General features: G+C 48.3%; 1 protein-coding gene across 1 annotated transcript in view; it reads right to left on the bottom strand.

Annotated features, from left to right (window-relative positions):
- The window catches only part of ZNF704 (zinc finger protein 704), a 580,699-nt gene extending 567,982 nt beyond the window's left edge, over nucleotides 1–12,717 (bottom strand). The window contains exon 1 of the mRNA XM_086966998.1: nucleotides 12,305–12,717. Coding sequence (XP_086823124.1) covers nucleotides 12,305–12,577 — 273 coding nt within the window. The 5' untranslated portion in view covers nucleotides 12,578–12,717. The remainder of the gene's footprint in view (nucleotides 1–12,304) is intronic.
- Between the last annotated feature and the right edge of the window lie 13,589 nt (nucleotides 12,718–26,306).

Raw genomic sequence — 26,306 nt, forward strand, 5'->3', positions numbered from 1 at the left:
TTTTCCCCTTGTTACGCTTACCGGAACGCTACCCGGTACGCAAACCGGACGCTCCAAAAACACAAGATGTCGGACTCCCGTTACGCTGCCGGTTAGCTGCCCGGTTGGCGTACCAGGAAGCGCCTCTACCGCGAAAAATCACAATTTGTTTTTTTCTTTTGCCCCGCGGGGCACTTTAATATCCCCCTCATCAATCCTAGGGGGTCAGGAGGGGTCTACCTTGCCCCCTTTCCTTCATTTCCCTTTCGTTTTTCACCACCTCTTGTCTCTCGATCCTACCGAGAGACAAGATGGCGGCCGCTCCAGACTGTTTACAATGTTGACAGCCAATCAGCTTCTCCTCAGACTCCCGTTACGCTGCCGGTTAGCTGCCCGGTTAGCTGCCCGGTTCACGTACCGATTTGCGCCTCTATGACAAAAAATCGCAATTTTTTTTTTTTGGGGCCCCGCGGGGCACTTTAATATTCCCCTCATCAATCCTAGGGGGTCAGAAGAGGTCTACCTTGCCCCCTTTCCTTCATTTCCCCCTTCGTTTTGGCCTCCTCTTGTCTCTCGATCCTACCGAGAGACAAGATGGCGGCCGCTCCGGACTGTTTAGAATGTTGACAGACACCGGAGAGCCAATCAGCTTCGCTTCGCAAAGCTCCGTTACGCGAACTGGTGCGCTATCCGGTACACTGTCACAGATATATCTGTTTTTTTAAACATTAATTTCTCAAAATCCACTGGAACACATATATTGAGACCCAGCAAAGGCACATCGGGCTAACAGTCCCTACAATTTTGCCAAGTTTCGTGCAAATCCATTCAGCCGTTCGAGCTAAAAGTGAGGCCAAACGCCCTATGGAAAAATGAATGGGAAAAACGTGTTTTGGGACCCCCCTTTTTTCTCCGCCCCCCTTGACGGAACCCCCCCAAATTTTCAGGGGCTGCTCAGAAACAAAATGTGCCATTTTCCTGGAAATTTCAGCCGATTCCGTCCACAAACGCCAAAGTTATTAGACATAGAATTTTCAAAAGTTCCATAGAGAAAAAATCCTAACTATATATACCTACTGGCTATCGCCAGTAGGTAATATATATATATATATTTTTTATGAAAACTCCACAAATGTATAAACTCAAAATAACGATTAATCAGTAAAATAAACCGCATGTTGGAATATTAATTTGAGCAAAAGAATAATGAAGAAATTGTCCTTTTTTAATAAATCTGCAATGACTTGAAAATGAGAGATGATTTCCGCAGTTGAAATTACTGAAATTCGGTTAACGCTCCAAAAGGGTCCTCTTGGATGCAAGTTCAGGGGGACCTAGCCACAACAGTCTTTTTTGGCTCCCTGGGCCATGTTCCATCTCCACCTACTCATGAGGTTGATTCTTAGGAATTGGTGCCCGGCATCTCTGAATATGGAAAAGGGCATCAGGGGCATCTCATCCCATGTAAAATAAAGAGGGAGATTTATTGGTAGCTAAACAACAACAAGCATTTACAATGCAATGGTTTTGCCTTTGTTAAAGTTTGAGCTGTTGGCAAAGCTCTTGACCATTTTTTTTTTAACATAAATAAATGGCATTGTTATTTGCAATGCCACTAGCTTTATCTTTTGCAAATGACACCCACAAACACCTACAGAGACCTCCAACACACACCCACACAGAGCCCCCCCCCCCACACACTGCGAGCACCACCACACACTGTGAGCCCCCCCACACACACTGCGAGCTCCCTCCACAGACTGTGAACCTCCCCTATACACTGCGAGCCACCTCCTACAAAGCCCCCCCACACACAGAGCCCCCCGCCCACACACAGAGAGCCCTCCCCTTGTTTGGCAATGTACACTAAGCCCTTAGAGTTTTATAAAGCTTTGGAGAGAGTTATTTGCAACTGTTCATTATAAAGAATATATTCCTTTCTAACTATACAATGGTGGACAATATGTCTTATTGAAGCCACTCTCAGATGGACGCAGGCAGCTGCTTAGAAACTTTTTTAAACAACATACACAATGAGGTCAAGGTCTTAGAATGTGAGTGCATGTACTGTTGTAAAACACTAATAAGGCACATGTGGATGACACACAGAACCATGTATAGGCACAATATTGCACAGTGACTTTACTAGTTTAATTAACCCTATAACTTCTGAAGACTATGAAGATTGATGTATAAAATGTTGCATGGATGAATGGATGTGTGAAAATGTGGGTGGATGATTGATGGGTGGATGGATAGAAATGTGGATGTTTAAAGGATGGATGTATAGATGGAAGGATGAAAGGGTGGAGGGATGCAGGATGGATTGTTGAAAGTGTGGATGAATGGATGAAAGGATGCGTGGAAGGATGAAAGTGTGGATGGAAGAAGGACGGATGGAAGAAAAGGTGGATGTATGGATGGATAAAATGTTGCATGGATGAATGATGTATGGATGTGTGAAAATGTGCTAGGATGAATGATGTATCTCATTCACATTTTTTATCTTGTTGTGAGTATTATCACTGGAGTAGCAGTTCTAATGAACGTGGGATATTTTTTTACCATTCTTTCTGAAGGTATAAGACAGATGAATTTGCTACAGAACATAGAATGAGTGCATGTGGTCTAGCTTCTTTAAAAAAAAATTGCACAGTAACATATTTTAGGCATTTTGCTCAATTTGCTTGTATGCGTTACAACACAAATGCCTTTACCATGTATATCCTTTACCACGCTTGCTTTTACAATGTAATTTGTTGTAAAGCATGTATGGTAAAAGCCTATGAGTGTTAAAAGATTTCCCTAACCCCTGCCCTCAGTCCTTAAGCTGGTTCCCTAAGCCCTAAATCTACACCCCAGATCGAACCTCGCCCTGTTAACAATTACCCGACCCTTCCCTAAGCCCTAAATCTAGACCCCAGCGTGACCCCCTCCCTCTTAAGAAATACCTGACCCTTCCCAAACCCTAAATCTAGAACCCTGCGCAACCCCCTCCTAGCCTCCAGGCCTTTTTAAAAAATACACAGCTTCTGCCCTGAATCCTAAATCTGTCCCCTTGCCCTCAGGTCCTTTAAAATAAAATCAACAATCCCCCTACCTTTTCACGACGAGGCAACTCTTGTGAGGCACTTCACACACATCATCAAGAGGAGGCGGAGGGACCTCTTCACTCCTCTAACGACCCAGATAGCCTTTACCACGCAGTTGCCGTTACCAGTAATGCCCTCACCAAGTACATTGAAATAAAATGCATGGTAAAGGCTATGAATGGTAACAGTTTTTGCGTGGCACTGCCTGCGTGGTAACAGTTTTTGCGTGGCACTGCCTGCGTGATAAAGGCACTGCGTGGAAACGGTCGGGTTGTAACGGCTCTTTCCCTGCAGGGACAGATTTAACTAGATTGGCCTTGACTTACCAAAGCGATGTGCTCAGAAAGAAACAGACTCTTCAGCACCTCCGGTTAAAGAAAGTCAACCAGTTCTGAAAAAGTATAAGCCCTCTGCATTCTGCGTAGGTGTCCACTAAATATGTGAAATTGATCCCAGCATGGAAGCAGTCATACATGAGGGAGTACCCATGAAAGGCAGCAAAATCACCAAGTGTTCAGATTTGTGTGTACCACAATCATGCACCAAGGAAAGAAAGCCTGCGATGCGATACTCTGCACATAGCAGAACAATCCGGGATTTGAAAACAGCACAAGCTAAAAGCTAAATAAAAAAGGGTTCAGCCAACAATGCTTAAACCACGGCGATCTAACGTGAAAGCTATGATTAGTATGGCAAACATGGTATGCCAATTTACAAACCTTACTGTGATACACCGAGCAAATCCTTCAAGCCAAAAACTGTGAAAAGACATGCAAATCAGGACTGAAAAGAACGTCTAAATGAAAGTAACAGAAAGGTAGCCATAGCATAGGAGGAGTTCAAAGAGAAACATGCATCAAGGGAAAGATCTGAATTACGAGACTCAAACACTGGAGTCGTGATAGCCTGAGCTCCATGCCACAGAAGGTGGAAGATGTAGCCAGCGTTACCCAGACATTTTCAAAGCACAGGATTATTCCCAAGAAGTTGGAGAGAAGTTTATTTCTAAGAAGGAGGAAGTTTCTAGTGAATTATATAGAACATGAGTAGCTACAACCTGCAGCTCTGCAATTTGGACATCGCTACTCACCGGAGCTCCTCCCCTCCGACTAGGGGACTCCCCGAAGCCATTTCCGCATTGCGATGCCTCCCATGCAATCCAGGGCAAAGGCGGCAGTCCGGCATCGGTGGGTTCAATCACTGGGATCGTCGGACAGCACTAAAGGCGGGGCGTAACACCGGCACTCACGATCCCACCGGTAGACGCAGAGACTCTGGAGTGGTAGCAGGATCCACTCGTGCCAGCGTTGACCACCAATGGCACCGTCGGGCAGCAAGGCTGTGTGCGGTTGTTGGCTCCACCGTCTCTTTCGGCCCCAGGACTACACAGTACACAGCTTCTAAAAACAGCCATAAAGTCCTTATACCGCTCCCCATGCAGGTAACAACGGGACAGATCCCCCAAACTGGGGATGGTGCCAGACTACGCGTACGCCCCAAACACCTCTCACCGGCGCAGGTAACACAACCGAAAGCCCCATACAGCTCTCAGGGGCAGACACGTTACATACTGCCGAGGGGTCTCAATTTCTGTCTCATAGTTTCCTTTTACACGTTAAAATCACGACACGGCCCTGTACCATCTGACAAGCAATCCGTGGGCGTCTGTAAACCAGCCTAAAATGAGTATGCAGAGACTTTCTGGAGCGCCAGCAACTTATCTCACGGGGTGATAGAGGGGCAGAGGGGTGACCCAGCACTTGAAGCGTGTCCATGTGCAATTAACCATCGAGCCGCACGTTGGGCTGTCTTTACCTAAAATTCGTCATCGCCGACTTTACAACAGAACTTCCTTTACTTTGAAACCATACTCACTGTCTTTATTTCTAAGCACATTTACCCTCAACCTGTCTTCACGGTCTATAATTTTAAGCCGGCATTTGCACCCATGGGTGTTCAGGAAGTTGTTTTTTTCCAATGATCTGCCGTTACCGCCGAGCTGTAAATACCACGGTGGTCATTGTGCCGTTTTGCAGGCACTACTGTGTTTACCACCTGGCTAACTCAAGTGAATTTACCGCTGAGCTGCCTCGGCGCCATTTCCCTCTCTTGCCACTTCTGCTGTGTCTGGGCTCATCCTTATCTACCTAGCTGGAGCAGGGCCATGTTTATCTCTGCCAAATGGTGCAATTTAAGACAGTGTTTCAGCTGAATCGATAAAGTGGTGAATCATTGGAGATTCCCACTGGTTCTACAATCGTGGTCACTGTTTAGTAACTTTTTATTTGGATTTCAGTAAAAACAAGAGGCGCCGCAGACGAGTAGGTCACTCCTTCAGGTGGTGTACTGTGTGACGCCGGGTGCGTGCCAGTCACTCCCAGAGTTAGTGCACCGGGTACAGCCTGGGCTGCCGGGTGCGTGCCAGTCACTCCTAGAGTTGGTGCACTGAGCACAGCCTGGGTTGCCGCGTGCCTGTCTGTCGCTCCTGGAGCTGGGACAGGTCTGCCTTTGGTTTGCCAGGTGCATGCCGGTCACTCTAGACAACAGCTGATGTTCCCGGGAGGCTGGTCGGATACCGGTCACTCTCTCGCTCCTCCCTGTTTGCAGGACCCTCGTGCCTCCGACTGGCTCCCGTTAGTCTGTTGTTTCCCTTCAGTCGTCCTCGCCCTTCCTCTTCTTCTTAGAGCAGACTGAAGAATCGAAACAGAACCAGGGAGGGCAGCAGAGGGCGGGGCAGCGGAGACTGCAGGTGCGATGGAAACAACGCAGAACCTTGGTCTGTCTTATTATCCCCAGTAAAATGCCATTTTCAAATGTTTGTAATGTAAATGAAGTTATTTTGTGTCAGTCCCAAGTGCCTTGTGGTGGCAGATCGCCCTATTTATGAAGAGAAAACATCCGTTTGGTTCATCTATGAATCTGTGTGTGGGGGCCATTTTAGTTATTGATAAAATCAAGAACACAGAACGAAGCTGCGGCCAATCGCAGGGCGGCTCCAGCGATGACGCGACGGCTCAAGAACCAATCCTAGCGCGGCGGCACTGAGGGGGCTCGACCGCCTCAGCCAATGGGAGGGCAGCTCCTTCGTTCTTGCTCATGACGAGGCGGCTCGAGAACCAATCCTAGCGCGGCGGCACTGAGGGGGCTCGACCGCCTCAGCCAATGGGAGGGCAGCTCATTCGTTCTTGCTCTCCGCGGCCCGGCGAGGTCCTCAAGTTATTCTTGGCCCCGGGCAGCGGCGGCAATCAGGGAGGCAGCGTTTACACCATAGTAGGAGGCGGCAGAGCGCTCGGGGTGCCACTAGTGCCTTACCAGATTCGGGGGCGTTCCTGAGAATCGGCTTTCAGCTGACGTAGCGTGACGTCGCCAAAAGCCAAAAATTCTCGGGAACGCCCCCGAATCTGGTCCGGCATTGACGGACAGGCCCGTCTTCCAATGGCTAGCCTCCATTTATGGAGCTAGCCAATAGAAGACGGGGCGGATTCCAAGCCCCATATACTATTCTCATTAGGTTTTTTCTAGCGAATGCTTACTTCGTAAGCATTGGCTAGTCAAAACCTAAAAATGTGTTATCCCCTCTCCAATGGTGGTGATATCACATGCAAGTCTTTTAGGATAGGGAGCTTGGCTAGGGTTACCACAAATTTGGGGCTCACGGTTGATGGCTGTCCATTTATATTGCCCCTGCAGAAAAAGCAAGCCGTACCTTAACCACTAGTTCTTATGTTTAGGTCTTGTCCTATGGCAAAATGAGTTTCACTCTTCCATTAGTGGCATGGAGAATCAGCAGCAAGGGTGTAGTTATCTTCTCTGGTAATGAGGATGATACAGATATACTAGCTAAATCCTGTGCTGAAACAATAAAGTATTAAACTTCGCCCACTACGGGTACCCTTATTTTAATTGTACTTCTGGGAGAGGACAAGGCCTCTCAGAGGGATGAAGGCAGTGGCAAAATATGCTTTTAAAATCTAAACAAATGACAACAAAACAAAAAAGTATCAATATTACTAGTATCAATGTATTTTAACCGCTAAATGATACAAGGATGTATCTTCGAATTACTTATGCCAACAAAATGACACAATAGTAGTGAAGAGAAAGAAAGGGTGAGCGAAGAGGCCAGAGCGAGTATGAAACATCCGCCGTCAATGAGGAAAGAGCAGGAAAAGAGACATTGAATCAATGTAACAAAGTGAAATGTGCTTGAAATAACCATACGTGCTCACTGCGATGAACTGGCAGGGCACGAATCGATACGACAGCGCACAATAAACACACAACGCTATGCAGATAAAGCACGGGTACTCATAGTACGGCCCGCGGGCCAGGGGCGGCCCGGCAAGCCTTCCCTGGCGGCCCGCGGACCTTGCAGACATGTACCCGTGTTTAAATATTTTTTTTTTTACAGCGTCAGCAAAAACATCTGCGGCAGCGCGACTCAGACTGCTGCTCTGTGGGGGCCGGGCGATTCCCTTCCCAGTCAGAGTGGGGCTGCAGGGGGGCTAAGAGGTGACAAAGCCACATTAACATACGAAGTGTCTTTTGAAGACCCGTGAAGTGCTCCGGTGAGGCTGTGTTTGTGGGTGTGCCTGCCCAGAAGCTGTCTCAGCCCGGGCACACACCGGCAAGGTGGAGGGAGGGAGACAGGGGTGGAAAGGGAGGGCGAGAGACAGGGAGGGAGAGAGAGTGAGGGAGAGTGATGGCAGGAGAGTGATGGCAGGAGAGTGAGGGCAGGAGAGTGAGGGCGAGGGAAGGAGAGAGTGAGGACGAGGGAGAGGGAGGACGAGGGAGAGGGAGGGAGAGCAAGGGAAGGAGAGAGTGAGGGAAGGAGAGTGAGGGAGAGGGAAGGAGAATGAGGGAAAGAGAGAACGAGGGAGGGAGAGAGTGAGGGAGAGGGAGGACGAGGGAGAGGAAGGACGAGGGAGAGGGAGGACGAGGGAGGGGGAGGGAGAGCAAGGGAAGGAGAAAGCGAGGAAGGGAGAGAGCGAGGGAGGGAGAGAGCGAGGGAAGGAGAGAGGGAGGTCGAGGGAGAGGGAGGACGAGGGAGAGGGAGGGTGTGCAAGGGAAGGAGAGAGCGAGGGAAGGAGAGAGCGAGGAAGGGAGAGAGCGAGGAAGGGGGAGAGCGAGGGAGGGAGAGAGAGAGAGTGAGGGAGAGTGAGGGAGGGAGAGAGTGAGGGAGAGAGGGAGGGAGGGAGAGAGAGAGAGTGAGGGAGAGCGAGGGAGGGAGGGAGAGGTAAGAAGAGTGAGGGAAGGAGAGAGCGAGGGAAGGAGAGCGAGGGAAGGAGAGCGAGGGAAGGAGAGCGAGGGAAGGAGAGCGAGGGAAGGGGAGTGAGGGAGAGAGGGAGAGCGAAGGAGGGGAATGGAAGGAGAGGGAGGAAGGAGAGAGCGAGGGAAGGAGAGAGCGAGGGAAGGAGAGCGTGGGAGGGAGAGGGAGGGAGGGAGAGGGAGGGAGAGTGAGGGAGGAGAGAGTGAGGGAAGGAGAGAGTGAGGGCGAGGAGAGGGCGAGGGGGAGGGAGGGCGAGGGAAGGAGAGAGTGAGTGAGGGAAGGAGAGAGGGAGGGAAGGAGAGAGGGAGCGAAGGAGAGAGGGAGGGAGAGTGAAGGAGGGAGAGGGAAGGAGAGTGAGGGAAGGAGAGAGTGAGGGAGAGTGAGGGAAGGAGGGAGTGGGAAGGAGAGAGAGAGTGAAGGAGAGGGAGGGAGAGCGAGGGAGAGCGAGGAAGAGGGAGAGGGAGAGAGGGAGGGAGAGGGAGGGAGGAGAGCGAGGAAGGATAGAGTGAGGGAAGGAGAGAGTGAGGGAAGGAGAGAGTGAGTGAAGGAGAGAGTGAGGGCGAGGAGAGAGGGAGGGCGAGGGGAGATGGAGGGCGAGGGAAGGAGAGAGCGAGGGAAGGAGAGAGCGAGGGAAGGAGAGAGCGAGGGAAGGAGAGAGTGAGGGAGGGAGAGAGTGAGGGAAGGAGAGAGAGGGAAGGAGAGAGAGGGAAGGAGAGAGAGGGAAGGAGGGAGAGGGAAGGAGAGTAAGGGAGCCCTCCAAGAGTGAGGGAGCCGGCTAAGAGTGAGGGAACCCGCTAAGAGTGAGGAAGCCCGCTAAGAGCGAGGGAGCCCGCTAAGAGCGAAGGAGGGAGACAAAGTGAGGGAGGGAGACAGAGTGAGGGAGGGAGAGAGAGTGAGGGAGGGAGAGAGAGTGAGACAGAGTGAGGGAGGGAGAGAGAGGGAGGGATACCGAGGGAAAGAGGGAAAGGGAAGGAGGGAGAGGGAAGGAGAGAGGGAGACAGAGGGAAGGAAGGAGAGAGGGAGACAGAGGGAAGGAGGGAGAGGGAAACAGAGTGAGGGAGAGGGAAACTGAGGGAGAGGGAAACAGAGTGAGGGAGAGGAAAACTGAGGGAGAGGGAAACTGGGGGAGAGAGAGGGAAACTGAGGGAGAGGGAAACAGAGTGAGAGAGAGGGAAACTGAGGGAGAGGAAAACAGAGTGTGAGAGAGGGAAACTGAGGGAGAGGTAAACAGAGTGAGGGAGAGGAAAACTGAGGGAGAGGGAAACAGAGTGAGGGAGAGGAAGACAGAGATGGAGAGGTAGACAGAGATGGAGAGGTAGACTGAGATGGAGAGGGAAATATAGAGAGTGAGACATTCAGAGTGAGTGAGACAGAGGGAGAGAGGGAGTGAGCAAGACAGAGGGAGAGAAAGAGTGAGACAGAGGGAGAGAAAGAGAAAGAGTGAGACAGAGGGAGAGAGGGAGTGAGACAGAGGGAGAGAGGGAGCGATACAGTCAGAGTGAGAGAGACAGATGGAGACAGAGAGACAGAGGGAGAGAGAGGGAGGGAGAGAGAGTGAGGGAGAGAAAGAACGAGAGAGCGAGAGAGAGAGAGATGTGTGTATGCCGGGTCTGGTGGCTCAGTGGACGAAGGCGTCCGCTGCGGGGACCTGTGATCAACCTCATGGTCACAGTTTTTTTCTTGTTGCTCTAGCCCCGCCCCTTCCCCCACTGACCCCGCCCCCACCAGTGCGGCCCTCGGACATAAACCACACTGTAAATTTGGCCCCCTAGAGAAAGTTTGTGAGTACCCATGAGATAAAGGGTCTGCATGTGGGTGCCACTGTCCGTCCGAAGCTGCCTAGTTAAAGCTGCCAGACTGCACACCACACACTTCAAAACATAACACACGCACCACCTACGCACACTCCAGGCGTCCAGAGACCACTCACAGCTGAAGTGAGCTGCAGGTTGTCTGAGGACACAGTTCATGTGAAACAGAAATGGATCGGAGGGATGCACATTTCAGGTGTGTGTGTGGGCGGCCGTATTTCCATTACAAGCACTGCCCTAAACAAGTGCCTTCCCTTCCAAACCCCGATTCGGTATGGTTTTCTAAAGCCATTGAGCGGTTTGGCAACAAGTTACCAAGTTATTACATAGGTTTACTATATACCAAAAAAACATTTATAGGTAGCAAACCGTGCAATTTACAAAATCACAGAGTTTGCGAACTGTAAATGTGTTCTGCACCAAAGCCATCAAGTATTCAGAAGAACAAATTAGCTACGTGTGGACAGACACCCCTTTGCAGGAAGCAGTGAAGGCAGGTCTAAGTTACAAAGAATGCGTGAGCATGCAGTGCGCTGCCAAATTGGATTCAAGCCATATGCTGCAGGAAAAAATGCACACTACTACCACACTGCATCTCCTCTCATATCTGAGCTGCGCACCTTTACACAAACACCTCATTTTAGATGTTCAATAGCTCAGCAAGACAAAGAGCTTTGTGCGACACCAGCCGAGACAGCTTCCCACCCCGTTTCGGCTCTGGGATTGATGTGGGGTGGGGTGATGTAACACGGTAAGACACCCGGCGCGGTGTCGGGGAACTGTTAACCTTGCTCCTGGTCCCCGGGCACAGCAAGACAAAGGCATCCACGGCCCCAGAGCTGCGTTCTGCACCAGGGGCGGCACGGTCAAATAGAATCGATGTGCCGCTGCTTGTAGTACACAATGTTCTGGCTGGGTCCAAGCCAAGAGCGACGTCATCCCCGACCACCACCCAGATCTCGCAAGGAGTTGGGACCCTATGGACAGAGAATTCACTACACGACCGCTGTGACAGAAGAAGCGTGCATGATGCTGGTAGAGAGCACACGCGTCATCTGTGCACATGACATACTATAAGAATACAAATAAAACATTGCACACCAACTGTTGTGACAGCGCACCCATTCCGGTGCAAGTCCGCGCTGCCGTGATCTTATGTCTCCGATACACTGACTGCGATGTAACCGGTGCCAATGATCGCACGCGTGCGTCAAAGGTCACGCTGCCAGAAATAACACATTAGTACACTACCCACCCTCAAGCGGCTGAGGAAAATACCTCCAAGGCACAGCAATGGAGGCAGGCGGGACACGCATAGACAACGCAGAGCCCACGACGTCCCACATCATGTGCATCACTGACGCGCACAGCGAGGAGCCATAAAGGACACACATTACTGATGCACAAACAACCCAGGCTGCAAGAAAGAACACACATTCCCTTGAAGTCACTGACAGAATATGTGCACATATCAGAAGGCTACAAAAACAACAAGGACACAAAACGCAGGTCGATATTCGGAGCCTACATTCACAATGTATGTGCACGATGCACGTCAGTGCAGTCAGTCAACGATAATATATATCAGAAGCGAGCGCCGCTGTGCTGGCTGAGAGAATACATCACAGCTGATGCACGCCTCGTGCCGCCAAAAGAAACATAGACCCTCGCTGCTGTGCACGTGCTGCTTGCGAGAGCCTACGTCATTGCCGTACATAACATGCTGCTAGTAGTCTCATCGAACATAAATAAACCCATGCTGCCCGAGAGAACGTGCTCTACCACTCGCTATATAGAACATACATTGGCTTATGTCCAATGACGCCCCTGGAGTCAAAAACTGCACAGAAAAAACACATGACAGCCTGACAGAGAACAGAGCCCCGTGACAGGGAGCATCTGTCTGACAGCAGCCGGCGAGGAGCTCCAATCCGTGCCTGCGCTCAGCCAGTGAGCGGTGGTACCCAGCGAGGACACACCTCCCGCGCCTCCATGCCGCACCGGGCCCTTCCCACCCATGCCCCAGAAAGAAAACACGCGCACACACACTGCGCGCGTGGCCCCGGCCACAGGCAGCGGTGGCCCCTCTGCGCTCGCGCTCTGCCCCCACCCGGTGCGCGTGCCGGGCACATGCTCAGTTAAAAAGCACCAACCTTGCGGCCAGTCTTCGGCGGCCCCTGGCCGTCCATGTGCAGCGTGCCTGGGCTGTGCATGCACAGGTCTTCCTCCGGCACCTCCTGCCCCGGCTCCTCCAGCTCGTGCTCCCGTCGCCTGTGCATCGTCAACCGGGCGTCCTCTTCCAGCAGCAGCCGGAGTTGGGTGGTCGCGGACCCCGCTTCCTTGCAGCCAGGCCTGGCGAGCCCCCCGGCCAGGCCCTGCACCCGACTGCCCAGCAGGGACCGCTTGGCCAGGCGCCGCGCCTGCATGCTGCGCGGGTGCCCGGCTCACTCCTGGCTGGAGGCGGCTGCAGCAACTGTGTGGCCCCCTCGGAGAGTGCAGCGATCATCCGGTGCGGCCGCAGCCTCCCCTGCCCCTCCGCCGCCTGGCACAGCGCCCTCCCCGTCCGAGGGATCCGCCTCCTGCAGAATGTAAACAAGTGTGGCCCGCTCCCTGGGCTCCAGCTGTTTGTAGCTCTGTTTGTGTCTGCTACACACACTCCTATCCACGCAGCCGAGCAGTGCCCCCAAAACCCGGACTGGATCCGCGCTCTCCAGTCCACCTTTGCAAGTTAACAACTGCCGGCCGTGCCACCCCACTAGGATTGTTTATCAGCGCACAGGTACGGTATTTAATGCAATGGAACGCGGAGATTCACCCAAGGAACGAGAAGGGCGAGAAGATTAAGAAACAAGGCGTTGAAAGACTAATAATAGCTTCTAGTGTCATCAGGTGCAGATATCTTTATTGCACAGTGCTCGATTATTGTTTTAACGGGAATTCTGTACGTTTTCGAAATGAATGGCAGGTACTGTGAATCCAGATGCAGTGCCTGAAAATACCACATATCCAAGCGCGTGCCTTTCCAGCGTCGGCCCTCTCATGGAATTGAGGAGGGTGAATGTAGTCCTTCAAAAACCCGTGTGTCCTGAAAAGGTCTTCACTCTCGCCTTCGAGCACTAGACGTTCAGACACACCGAGTTTGACATCGTCATTTCTTTTAAGCATTAGACGTCACAAATGCCACTGCCAGGACCTGTTTGTCCTGCTTGAGGTACAGAAGCCAGATATATTATTTCTGACCGAGACCTGGTTTAGCGAATCGTCCCTGCCCTCTCTATTGGCTACCCTTCCTCCATCCTATGTTGCCCTACGCTCAGATCGTCCGGCTGGCAAAGCGGGGGGTGGAGTGGCTATCATTGCCCGGTCTGACCTTAACATGCAACTACTCCCATCACCCCCGATTACTCCCACAGATCATCTTGTAGTTTCTTTCCCTACTTTATCTCCCCCTCTTACCTGTCTATTGGTATATCGTCCGCCCCAGCTGTCACCTTTATTTTTGCCCTCCATACAGGATCTGTTGGCCACCTTAGTGGTCAACCATGCTTCGGTCCTTGTACTTGGGGACTTTAATTACTGGCCCACTGACGCTCTAGAATGTACCTCTTCTAAACAGTTCTCTGAACTTCTTTTGGCCTTGAACTTGGTCTCCCATGTCCAAGTTCCTACACACAAACATGGTCACGTGTTGGACCAGGTCTGGTCCCTCAATTGTTCTATTTCATCCATTTCTGTTTCCCCTTGTCCGTGGTCGGATCACTTTTTAGTTGCCTTTTCCCTCCATTACAGGTCAGCGGCGAAAGTTCCATTAGCCAAAAACACCTGGGCACGTAACTGGGGTCGTGCTGACCTCCAGTCTTTGTCATCTTCCCTACTGGACTCCTCGCCTAAGTTGACAGGCCTCTCCTCTTCATCCCAAGCCGCCATCCTTAACACCTGGCTTGCCAGGGGTTGCGACTTGGTAGCTCCCCTACGTCGGATATCAACTAGACGTCCCAACGAATCCAATCGCTGGTTTAACGAGGAGTTAAAGGAGAAGAAGCTTGCTCTTAGGCGAGCAGAGAGGCTGTGGAGAAGGGAATACTGTCCTACATTGAAAGTTAGATACACCATCCTCCTGGGAGAGTATAAGAGAGCTATACTCGATGTAAAGACTGCTTATTTCTCCGCCAAAATTTTGGTGGCAGAAAATAAACCCAGAGAGATTTTCTCCATAGTTCATGACCTGGCCTACTCGGACAGGGCATCTCTCAAACCCCTGCCTACTCAACATTTATGTGATTCCCTTAACTCTTATTTTTTGGATAAAATAACCAACATTAAACTAAATATTCCTCCTCCTTCCCCGGCCTTCGTTGATCCTTCCCCCCCTATTGCCCGGTCTTCCCTCACTTCTATTCCTCCGCTCACTGAGGATGCGTTTCTGGCCATTCTCCCAAAAGTTAAATCGGGCTCTCCGACGGATGTCTGTCCAGCCCGCATCCTCAAACACATTTATACTGTTTGTCCCTTGCCCCCTCTTACTTTTCTTAACAATTCCTTGACTCAAGGGGTGGTGACTCCTTCCCTAAAATCCGCCACTATAGTGCCGATCCTCAAGAAAACGGGGGCTGACCCTTCCGCTCCAGCCAATTATCGTCCAATCTCGCTGCTGCCCTACCTGGGCAAGGTGCTGGAGCGGTATGTAACAACGATTTTCAGCTCCTTCATTGAGGAGAACGGCGCCTTAGCGCCCCGACAAGCAGGATTTCGACCAAGACACTCCACGGAGTCCGTTGTGGTGTCGGTCCTTAACAACCTTAGGGAGGGAGCAGACCAAAACCATCATCAGGCCCTGGTGCTCCTCGATCTCTCCGCCGCCTTCGACACGGTGGACCATTCCATCTTGTTGTCCCGTGTCGGAGCGGCAGGAATCGGGGGCTCGGCCTTGGTCTGGCTCTCCTCCTTTTTAAGGGATCGCACCCAGGCGGTCCGGCTGGGAGACTTTTCGGCTACCTCATTACCTGTCACTTGTGGTGTTCCTCAGGGCTCTTCTCTTTCCCCTCTCTTGTTTAATCTCTACATCTGTCCTTTGATTTTTGCTCTTCAGCAGCTGGAGGTCACCGTCTTTAATTATGCGGATGACCTCCAGCTTATCTTCAATCTTTCCTCTTCTTCTCATTCTATCTCTAATTTTCAGTCAGTTATGGTTTTCATCAGGGACTGGATGAATCACAACCACCTAAAGTTGAACCCGGACAAGACCGAGTTGGTCCTCACGGGTGGTTGCTCCAGTCCCTGGAATTCTCTATTCTGGCCTTCTTCTTTTGGGCCCCCTCCTTCTCCTTCTGCCTCAGTCAAGACATTAGGTGTCAAACTCAATAATCAACTCACTCTTCACTCACAAGTCAGTCATGTGGTTTCTTCTTGCTTTCTCACACTTCGCACTATTCGCACTGTTTCCCGTTTTTTTTCTTTTCCGGCACTCAAGTTGATTTTGTCCGCTCTTGTTGTCTCCCGGCTGGACTACGCGAATGCCCTGTACAACGGCATTCCAGCGTATAGCCTACGGAAACTCCAGTTGGTTCAAAACCAGGCAGCCCGACTTATTCATGGCCTTTCTCGTTCGCATCACTGCACTCCTCTTCTAAAAGCACTTCATTGGTTGCCTGTCAAAGAGAGGGCCTTGTTTAAGTTGGGTTGCATGGTTTTTCACTCACGGCGGGGCTTGGCTCCCGCCTTCATTTCTTCTATGATTAGGGAGTATATCCCCACTCGAGAGCTTCGCTCTTCGTCTCAGTCCTTGTTGGTGGTCCCCCGCTTTAAGCGCAAGAAGTGGGGTGGGTCGAACTTTTCCACGCTGGCACCCACCTTTTGGAACTCTTTACCGGACCACCTAAGACTGGCAACACACTACCTTCCTTTTCGGAAAGACCTCAAAACTTTTCTTTTCAAACAGGCCTTTCCTTTGTGATATGCTCTCACTTTTCTTCAGGTCCACCAGTCGTCTGGTATGGTAGTCACTCTTCCCCATTGTTACCCGGCCCTCCACAGCGCCAAGAAACTGCTAGTGAATGTTGCGCTTAATAAATATTTTAAATTCATTCAAATTCATTGAAACGCGGTCAAGTTCAAGTACTGCTCTCGCGCCTGAGTGGCCATTGCACTTCGTCTGATGAGATAATCCTGCCCCTTACCTTAGTTAATGTAGCACATATCCATTGTACTTCTTGAGTTCTCAAAAGCCCTTCCTATAAAATGCTCGAACCTCTCACGCATTGTACCTCCTTGGCCCTTTATATTTGCCCCAACCCCATCTTGTGCCCTTTTACTTTTTGTGAACCCCTTCTTTTGCACAGCACTTTCTTGCTGCACACTTTACTTCGTGCTTTAAAAGTAACATACATAAGTGCACCGTTTTGACAGCTGTATGTATGTTATTCTTCAACTGCAAACATAGTCCAAAGGCAGTGGGTCGCGACTGTACAAGGGCAAAGCCACAGTGTGTGATCGGAAGGGTACCTGGTTTCTAAGAGTGAAATTGACTGTTAGTGCATCAAGAAATAGTGTTCTTTAAAAAGGTGCGTCTTAAGCAATTTATAATAATAGAGTATATTCTTATCTTCAAATAGATACTCAAACAACAAAAATCAGATGAAGGGAACCAGAATTATGATTATTGCAAGGTTTTTTTAATTTACAGCTTTTCACTCCAAAAAGTTTCGAAAAGTTATGTAAATAACTACTTTTCACTTTTAGCGGTAATCTATGAGCCTCAAATTCAGGCCTGGTGCAAAGTCAATGTTGCAGATCAATCGCGATGGAAGTCGAGGTCAGATGAGGGTATCCGGTTGGTCCAGTCAAGATCCAACCTTCACACTTAAAATATTTTCTGGAACCTTTTTCTCGTCTACGGTGAGGTTCGCAAAGTCCCCTGCAACTGAGTCTGCCCTGGGGACTGATGTCGACACCGGCGCTGTCCAGGGGTTCGATGACAGCCTCGGCTCTCTGCGGTGTTCGAGGCTATCTACAAACCGGCAAGTAGCAGTAGTCTATGAGCCTTTGACTCTGGGCTCAGGACCATTATATTTGGCTTTAAGTTGGAAAGCAGCAGTTCTGTGGCAAAGAAGAGTCCACTTCAGCTTTAGTCAATGGTTCAGGACCTGGAAGGGACCTGTTGGGGGAGGAGGCCAGAATTCAATCTCTAGACTGCATCAGCTGTGTCCAGGACAAGTCCAGGGTGAAATAGTCTGCTAGGCACTTTGGAAGTGCAGGTCTTCTTTAGCTTTTGTGTCCCTGAAGATTAGCAAGAGGCCAGCAAACCTGCATTTGGAGTCCACTTGTTGAAGCAGATTATTTAAAACCCACTGGTGCACGGTCACCCTTTGTCCAGGGGTTCTTTAATAAGGAAGTAGGAATCAACACTGGAGTGACGTACAAAGCAAAGATCATTTATTATCATTCATGAATGGGGCCTCAGCCGGTAAGCACCATAAATATACTCAAGGAGGAAGCACACTGAATGATGGTTGCACAGGTTTTTAAAGCAAAAGATCACAAACAAGTGACGCCCAGAGGAAAATAGAGTTTTGGGAAAAACACACAAATGAGGTAACAGTAGGAGCCTTGTGCAATCGTCGCATCCTAAGGCTGCACAACAAGATATGCTATCTGGGTAAACTTTACTTGAGACTTTACCATTGTCTGAAAAACCCTAAGCAGACTCCATCTGTTCTTTTACGCTGACTCTGCATGTATACATAGCCTACAATACCCTAATCTAGATTCTTTAACAATGTTTATGCAAGTGCGGTGTCAAGGATTGAGCCGGGGCTGAAAGTAGGACAGGGGTGAAAATGGGTGATGCATAGCTGAATCAACAAGCATTGGCATAGCCAATAGGTCTCGCCTTTGGGACATTATAAGTGTTTAACCATGCAGAAGTTGATGTTGCACCAAGGATATTGTGCTGCATAGTTAAATACTTATAAGGTCCAAAGGGTGAGACCTATTGGCTATGCCAATGCTTTTTTACTTTAAGCCACGTTTTAACCAGAGCAGAGGAAGGGATGTACCGGCAGCAGTGAGGCAGTGTCACTCGGCGGTCCGGCCTGTAGATCCATTCAAACAGGCTACAGTCCGTGGATTGGTTCCAGGCAAACCGTGGCCACCTACCTCAGTCTGTGACTTTTCGGACACTGATCCTGGCCATAGGCTCGTAGCTACCAATGGTGCAGCCTGCACAGAGACACCGTGGCGCACTGAACTGTGGTCATACTGTACTACCCAAAATAAGTCTGAGGATGTATTCTCCTTGTTTGCACCAGGGCCCGTGGCCCCTTACTATACCACTGGCTCTTAACCTGCGAATCTCGGCTATCAGTTTAATCTTATTCGATGAATAGAGGTGTACTGCGACTACAATGCTCAGAATGCATTACATTGTCTCCTGAAATGTCAAGGCGGAAAACTGTGTCCATGAGCAGTGAGATGGGCAAAGCCTGAATTTCCCGTGTAGCAATGATATCTAACCCCTCCCCCCCTTCCAAAAACAAAATAAAGGGAAGTGTTAGCCCGGTACCCTTGAAGGGCTTCAGACCAGAAGAGAATTGTTTGTGTCTTGCCCCATGGGCGATACCTTGTGTGACCCCCATATATGTTCACGGAGGCTTAACTGTAGAGACCTCCTGTCTCCCTCGTAAACTACATTTACAGATCCTCATTCGGGAGTTAAAAAAGAGCAATGTTGAGGGGAGGTAGGAGAGTGGACCAGTGCACCCATATTTTAGGAGCTGCGCACCGCCTAAAACAACTATCTGTCATTACAATGAATGAACAGTGAGCACCTCTCCTGCGTTTTGATGGAAATTTCTCCTCGCTGATGTGAGGGGCTGGCATCTCTCTGTGCGCGCGCACCGAGTGGCCCAGGCGGGTAGAAGTGACGTCCTAAGGCATCGTTTTCAAAAGTGTCCTGTCTCCCAAGCATTGCACCGCCGACCCCATCCCATCCATTGTGAAATTGTGGGTGGATGCCAACCCGCAAAACACCCTAGACAGAATTTATTCTTCTCGTTTCCAAATGACTTGTCTTTGTTTCTAGAAAAGCACACAGTATGTGTATATTGCTGTACATTCTGCTTTTTTTTTTTTTTAAATGTCTGGTTATGCTTCACTTTCTCACGCGATGGCTAAAAGGACAAGTGCGTTACTTGCGCTAAAAGGAGGCAGCAGTGGGAGGGGCGAGAGGAGCCGGTGAGAGAAAGCGTTTCACTTGCGAGAGCAATGAGCTCCAGGAGCGATAAATGCTACCATATTGCGCGGCGCGCTCCCGCAAGTGAATCGCCACACGTGCACGCGTTGCCATTGAAGGCAATGGAACGCGTGCACGTATTAGTGCCAGTGCTTGAAATGGAAAAATAGAACTGCAAGTGCTCTGTTCCAGAGTACCTGCGTGTTTCTGAGAATTGCTGCTAATCTCCAATTAAAAGTACTGCATTTCTCTTGAGAAGTGCCGGTACTCTCCCTCTCAAAATAAAAAGAATTGGTACTTCTTACTGTACAAACACAAGACGCCTACAGAGGATACCAGAGATTGTAAAAAATGCCTCAAAACTCCCTTGTTTATAGAGGACGATGAGAACAAAAATGATGAATTTTGCCTGGAAGTCTGAAAATCCTTGCAGCAGCACAGCTGAGTTCTTGCTCCTTTTATCTCGCAAGGACGCAGCTGTTCGTCTATCACAGGATCAGAACCTATACACTGGTTTTAGTGGACCTGTAAATTCAAGACTTGTTGCCCTAATAATTATAGGGAGGATGCACTCTCTTGCACCTGACTTTCTAATCACAGCATTCCAAGCCATTGAACTCAGAAGAACCTTGAATGTCAAACTCGGCAATGATGAATTCCAATTATATGCAAACCTTCAATTTCACGGGACTGTACATGCATCACTACACGCGTCACTAGAGCAAGGCGTACCTGAACTCATCGAACTCGAAACAGAACCTTTGTTTAGAGTGAAAAAACAAACCTGGTATATTTCCAACTGCAAATTATACCTTTGCTGGTATATCCATAGAAAGCACTTCGTCAGAGGTGCGCTACTTAAATGCTGATGCCATATCCTGTCATCCACCCTAAGCGCTATGGACAGCGAGCCCTTGCTTCCTGACTAGCTGGACACAAAAGAAGCTTCACTTCCATCTTTTACTTTGCCTGGAAATGTATGGACAGAGCAAAAACAAGACCTCTGGCCAGTAATGTATTCCCGCTTTACGAGTGGCATATGAATTCTAACGGTCCGGTAACTAAAGTTAAAGGGCCCATCGAAATAATATATTTTTTGTTTTATTCACACAGTGCTAAAGTTGCTGAAATCTCCATAAAGCAGCCAACATTCCTGTTTGAAACCCCTGAGGAAACATGGCGAAATATGTGCAGAAACACTGAATTCCACGTGTTTTTCCCCAAAAACATGTAATGCCTATTATTATTCCAACACTTGAAATAACGGCCCGAAAAATGGCAGAGAAATAACAGGGTTTTTAACAGGGCTACTCATAAGGAAGGCCATAGTGTATTAGGAGTAATCACATGATTTGAGCTGCAGTAGGCGCTGTTTTGATTTTATTTACACTAATAAAAAAAGAAAATTAATTTAAACTGCTACAAAAAGTATTGAGGCCTGCCCCAAAAACAAACAGAACAAAAGAGGATGACTATAAAGTGAAAAATATCGCAGCTGTGGAAATTAGTGCGGCCGGAAGTTTATCTAAGGCAGCCAGCCTGGTAAAAAATAATTCAAGCCTGACGAATATACTTGCTCGAGCATAAGTTACATCAATATTAAAAGGGACTAGTCAGATGGGTAATGTCAGGTGAGGTGGAGAGAATAGGAAGCCAATGCAAATCACACAAAAAAAGAAAAAACATTTTGCTTTGTACATCTATTTGTTGCAATCTCAGAGAGGAGGGGAGAGAAAAATAAGAGAAAGTAAACCAGAGAAAGTTACCAACTAAACAGGTGCGTTCCTTGCGCTAAAAGGAGGCAGCGGGGGGAGAGGAGGGAGCGAGTGAAAGCGTTTCACTTGCGAGAGCGAGTAGCGCCAGGAGCGATAATTGCAACCATATGGCGCCGCGCGCTCCTGCAAGTGAATCACCACACGTGCACGCGTTGCCATTGAAGGCAATGGAACGCGTGCACGTTTTTGGCTGAAAAGCCAAAGCGATTGCAAAAGGTCATGCGCACTGCATAGACGAGACCTAAAAAACACGAGAATCCGATTTTAAATTTCAACAGTCCTTCCTTTTTAGCCTATGCTGAATCCATTTTAAAAGCACATATATTAATCTTGTATATCAATGTTCATAAGTTCGTTAATTTCACGTTGCATCATCATTTCTAGATTCAATTCATGAACATTAATCAGGGGAGGTTTAACACTATTACATGTGGCTATACAAGCTGTACATATCGTAGGGGCACATTGAATGCAGCAACAGCAAGAGAAAAAGATGATTCCTATGGTTAGTATTCCCATTAATCATTTCCAGCCCCAAGAAGAAACAATTCCCCATAACTACTCAGACCAAATTCATGTTCCTTGGTCTTGATGTATTTCTGCAGCTATTTTATGCAATTTGGAAATGGCGTCATAAACAGATGGTGCGTGGTCAGGGATAAACACACAGCAGCTACTCCCAATAATGCGACATGCTCCACCACGATCGGCTACGACTACATCTAATACCATCCTGTTTTGTAAAGTTACAATTCTCGTAATTTGAGCTCTTCTGTAATATTTCTCAGAGCCATCGCTGTTTGATTAGTTACTGCTTCTACTACTTTAGTTAGGCGTCGAATTTTCCTACTATTTAGGGCTGCACCAACAAAGAAGAAGAATCCCAAATTAAAGTCAACATATTGCTGTAATGCAGTATCAGTTTGATCTACTTCATCATTAGTTATAGTTCTTTTGAATTGGTTCAAGGAAACGTCATTAAACAATTTTTGGTCTTTGTGATAACATGCAGTTGCTAAGAACACGGGAGGAAGCAAAAAGGACACATAGCATATTCCAGACCATCCAATTGGTAGATGATAGTAACCTTCATTTCCACAAATGAAGTAAGTGTTATTAGAAGATAGAAAACTGCTATTGTTCGTTCCAATAATATGCAATACTGTAGTACAGTCACTTTTTCCCACAGGGATACTGCCAATGCTGCTTACACTGAGATTTGCTTGGGCTCTAGTAACAGCGATGACAGGAGGTCCATTACCTTTGGCTGTTCGAGTGTTAGGAAAACATATCTTGTGGAGGAATTTCCTCTGTGATACTCCTCCATTCCCCATACACTTCATTTGGCCTGTGGGATGCCTTCATCATCGGGGGTAACAGACCTGATTTAGCTGTGTATTAAGTCTGCCTACATCCGCTGGAGCAATATTATCAACAGCAGAGTCCAACAACAGTGCCATTATGTGAAAATGGCAGGGGAATGAGAGGCGTTCCTCCCTTCTTTTGATGGGCTGGCAACATTCCACATACCCAGCAGTTAGTAGTATTTGTAACATTATGAGTATGATGTACATTTGTATGAAAGTGTTATTGAGGTATGACATTCGATGCTACTTTTAATGATAGGGAAGAATGAAGTAATAGTGTCCTGTGGGGACAGGAGTAGTAGTCGGCAATAAGTTTCGAGCCGGATTTACTTCCATTATCCAAAAAGCTGCTGCCAATATTATCAATATTATGATCAAAGTCACTATACACAGAGTTTTGTCATTACTTCGCAGCTTAGATCCCAATTTCTGCATTTCTCCTTCTCGGTATCAATACAACCACAGGTCAGAGAGAGATCCAGGCACCACTGAACCCGTATCACAACCGAAACTGTATCTAGTTCAGCCTATTCTGTGATCCTACTGTGTCACAGCCGAACCGTCCCATTAATTGAAACTGGTCCTCTGGTATCTCTATCTACTCCTTCCCTTCCTTGGTCGTAGATCATACCTGGTTGCCAAAGGTGTAGTTTGATTAGGAAACAAAGTGTCTTCATTCAGGGGAGCAACACTCTTCTGAGTTTGTAAGATGTCTTTCAGATTGCTTCCGCCTTCTGGTTGGAGAACAGTCAACGGGATCCTTTTACAATGTGTAGCATTAATCCAGTTGTGTCTGTTTGTGACACGGACGGCAGTTCGGGTTGTCAGCAGAACTTGCTCTGCGGTCTTCCAACGAGGTTCTAGATTCTTAGAACGTTGAAAATTCTTTATTAAAATTTTTTTCCAGGTTGGAGACAATGAGCCGGACCCTCTGATTTGTCTGGTGTAGCTTTATGCACCTGCTGGTAAATCAGCGATAATTTTTCAGTCAAGGTTTTCAGGTAATCACTCAAAACAGGATACTGTATTTCTTTTATCACATTTGGCCTTGGGGGTCCCCATACATTTATAGGCCTGCCAAAAGCTATTTTGTAGGGAGAAAGTCCAATCCTGCTATGTGGGATGGAACAAACAAATAACAAGGCTAGAGGCAAAGCCTCTGGCCAATTAAGGCCCGTTGTTGCTTGTATCTTTGCCAGTTTCAACTTTAATGTGGCATTGTACCTCTCTACTAGACCTGCTGCCTGGGGATACTTAGCAGCATGAAACTTTTGTCTTACCCCTAAACCATTCATTAGGTACTTCATTTGGCCAGTAAAATGGGGGCCATTGTCACTCAATTGGACTCTACAAATTCCGAAACGGAGGAAGAACTCTTTTAGCAGAATTTTAGCTGTTGGCAAGGCTGTGTTGTCTTTGGTTGGATAAGCCTCCACCCACTTACTAAAGGAACAAACCACTACTAATACATACTTGAAATTGTTACAGTGCTCTAACTGAATATAATCCATTTGAAGTGCTTCGAAGGGGACCTGGGGTGGAGGAAATTGACCAGTACGGGTTGATACTCCCTTCCCGGGATTGTGCTGTAGACATATCATGCCATATTTAACCTAATGCTCAGCTGTTTTCCAAATGTGCTGATGATCCTAAACCTGTTCTAATTGGGAGAAGGTGTTTTTGGCACTAACATGAGCAGGTCCATGAGCCATGGTTACAAAGGGCAGTAAATAGGCATACGACAACTTCCATTTCAGCATATCATTGGATCTCCAACATCCCTCATCATCTAACTCTCCTTCCTTTTTCCATTCTGCCTTTTCTTGTTCAGTAGCTAACAGCTGTATTTCCTTGATCTCCGTTTACATATTTTCCCATCTTTCAGCTTGGGATCGTAGTACATACATCCTACTTGTGTGCGTACTTGCAGTATTTTTTGTAACTTCATCCACAAAGGCATTTCCTTGTCCCACTTTGTCTATAATTTTCTTGTGGGCACCACATTTGATAATGGCTACACTTCTTGGCAATGTCATGGCAATGAGAAGACTATTTACCAATTCACTGTACTGTATTTTAGAACCATGGGAGGTTAGGAATCCCCGTTCCTTCCAAACCCTGCCAACATTGTGGGCCACACCAAATGCATACTGACCATCCGTGTAAATGTTTACTGATAACCCTTCACTAAGTTCACAGGCCCTTAAAAGTGAATGAGTTCAGCAGCTTGGGCAGATTTTTGCGGAATACGGGATGTTTCTACCACTGTTTGTAATGTGGTTTTGGCATAGGATGCAGAGGTGGTGCCATCGGGTAATCTCAAGCAAGAACCAGCCACCCATAATTCTCCCTCAGGATCTAACAAAGGTGTATCTTTCCCTAAGATTTATTCTTTCCTTGGTTTGTTCTTCTGTCAAGAAAAGGCAATTGTGCAAATCATGAGATTGTTAAGCTGGTAAGGGTAACAATGTTGCTGGGTTTAGTGTCAAACATCTCTTGAGTGTGATATGGGGTGCCAGGAGCGTAGGTTTGTATCCTGTGAGTCTAGCGCTAGTTAAGTGCTGTGTCTTGGTCTGATTAAGGTGTGCATCTATGGAATGTGGTACCATAACCATAAGCTTGTTACTCAACACTATCCCTTCAGATTGTCATATAGAAATGGCTGTGGCGGCAACCGCCCTAAGACAGCCGGGAAGTCCTCTGGCTACTGGATCCAATACAGCTGAAAAATAATCACATTGGCGATGTTTACTGCCATGTGGCTGTGTCAAAACCGATAATGCACATCCTTCTTTCTCGTGTACATATAATATGAAAGTCTGGAGTGCCTAACACTGGATTCAGAAAAGGGGGTGGTGATGGACAGAGTATCTGAATTAGGTAGAACACTCCTACCCAGTCAACAGATCAGGGCTTGATCCATCACCGTTTTTTAGCTCACTGCACCATCCCAGCTCAGAACCTGGCTGCATGCAAATTAGTCTGTCCCTGGCCCAGTGCATCATGGGAACAGGGCAGACCTAACTACCAAGCCAATTCTTTTACTGGAAAGGAAACAAGCTTCTGGGGACCGGTTTCTGGCATTACAGCCGTCTTCGGCCCGGCTTGCTTGAATCCTGATGGTGCAGTGAGCAAGGGACTCATGTCTGAGCATACCCTTCCACGCTTATGGTGGACAAAACGATTCAGAAAAGGGGGTGGTGATGGACAGAGTATCTGAATTAAGCCTAACACTCCTACCCAGTCAACAGATCAGGGCTTGATCCATCACCGTTTTTTAGCTCACTGCACCATCCCAGCTCAGAACCTGGCTACATGCAAATTAGTCTGTCCCTGGCCCAGTGCATCATGGGAACAGGGTAGACCAAACTACCAAGCCAATTCTTTTACTGGAAAGCAAACAAGCTTCCGGGGACCGGTTTCTGGCATTACAGCCGTCTTCGGCCCGGCTTGCTTGAATCCCAATGGTGCAGTGAGCAAGGGACTCATGTCTGAGCATACCCTTCCACGCTTATGGTGGACAAAACGATTCAGAAAAGGGAATGGCAATGTCATGGCAATGAGAAGACTATTTACCAATTCACCGTACTATATTTTAGAACCATGGGAGGTTAGGAATCCCCGTTCCTTCCAAAGCCTGCCAAAATTGTGGGCCACACCAAATGCATACTGACTATCCGTGTAAATGTTTACTGATAACCCTTCACTAAGTTCACAGGCCCTTAAAAGTGAACAAGTTCAGCCGCTTGGGCAGATTTTTGCGGAATACGGGATGTTTCTACCA

This window comes from Lissotriton vulgaris, chromosome 4_1, assembly GCF_964263255.1.
Source record: "Lissotriton vulgaris chromosome 4_1, aLisVul1.2, whole genome shotgun sequence".
Taxonomy (NCBI): Eukaryota; Metazoa; Chordata; class Amphibia; order Caudata; family Salamandridae; genus Lissotriton; species Lissotriton vulgaris.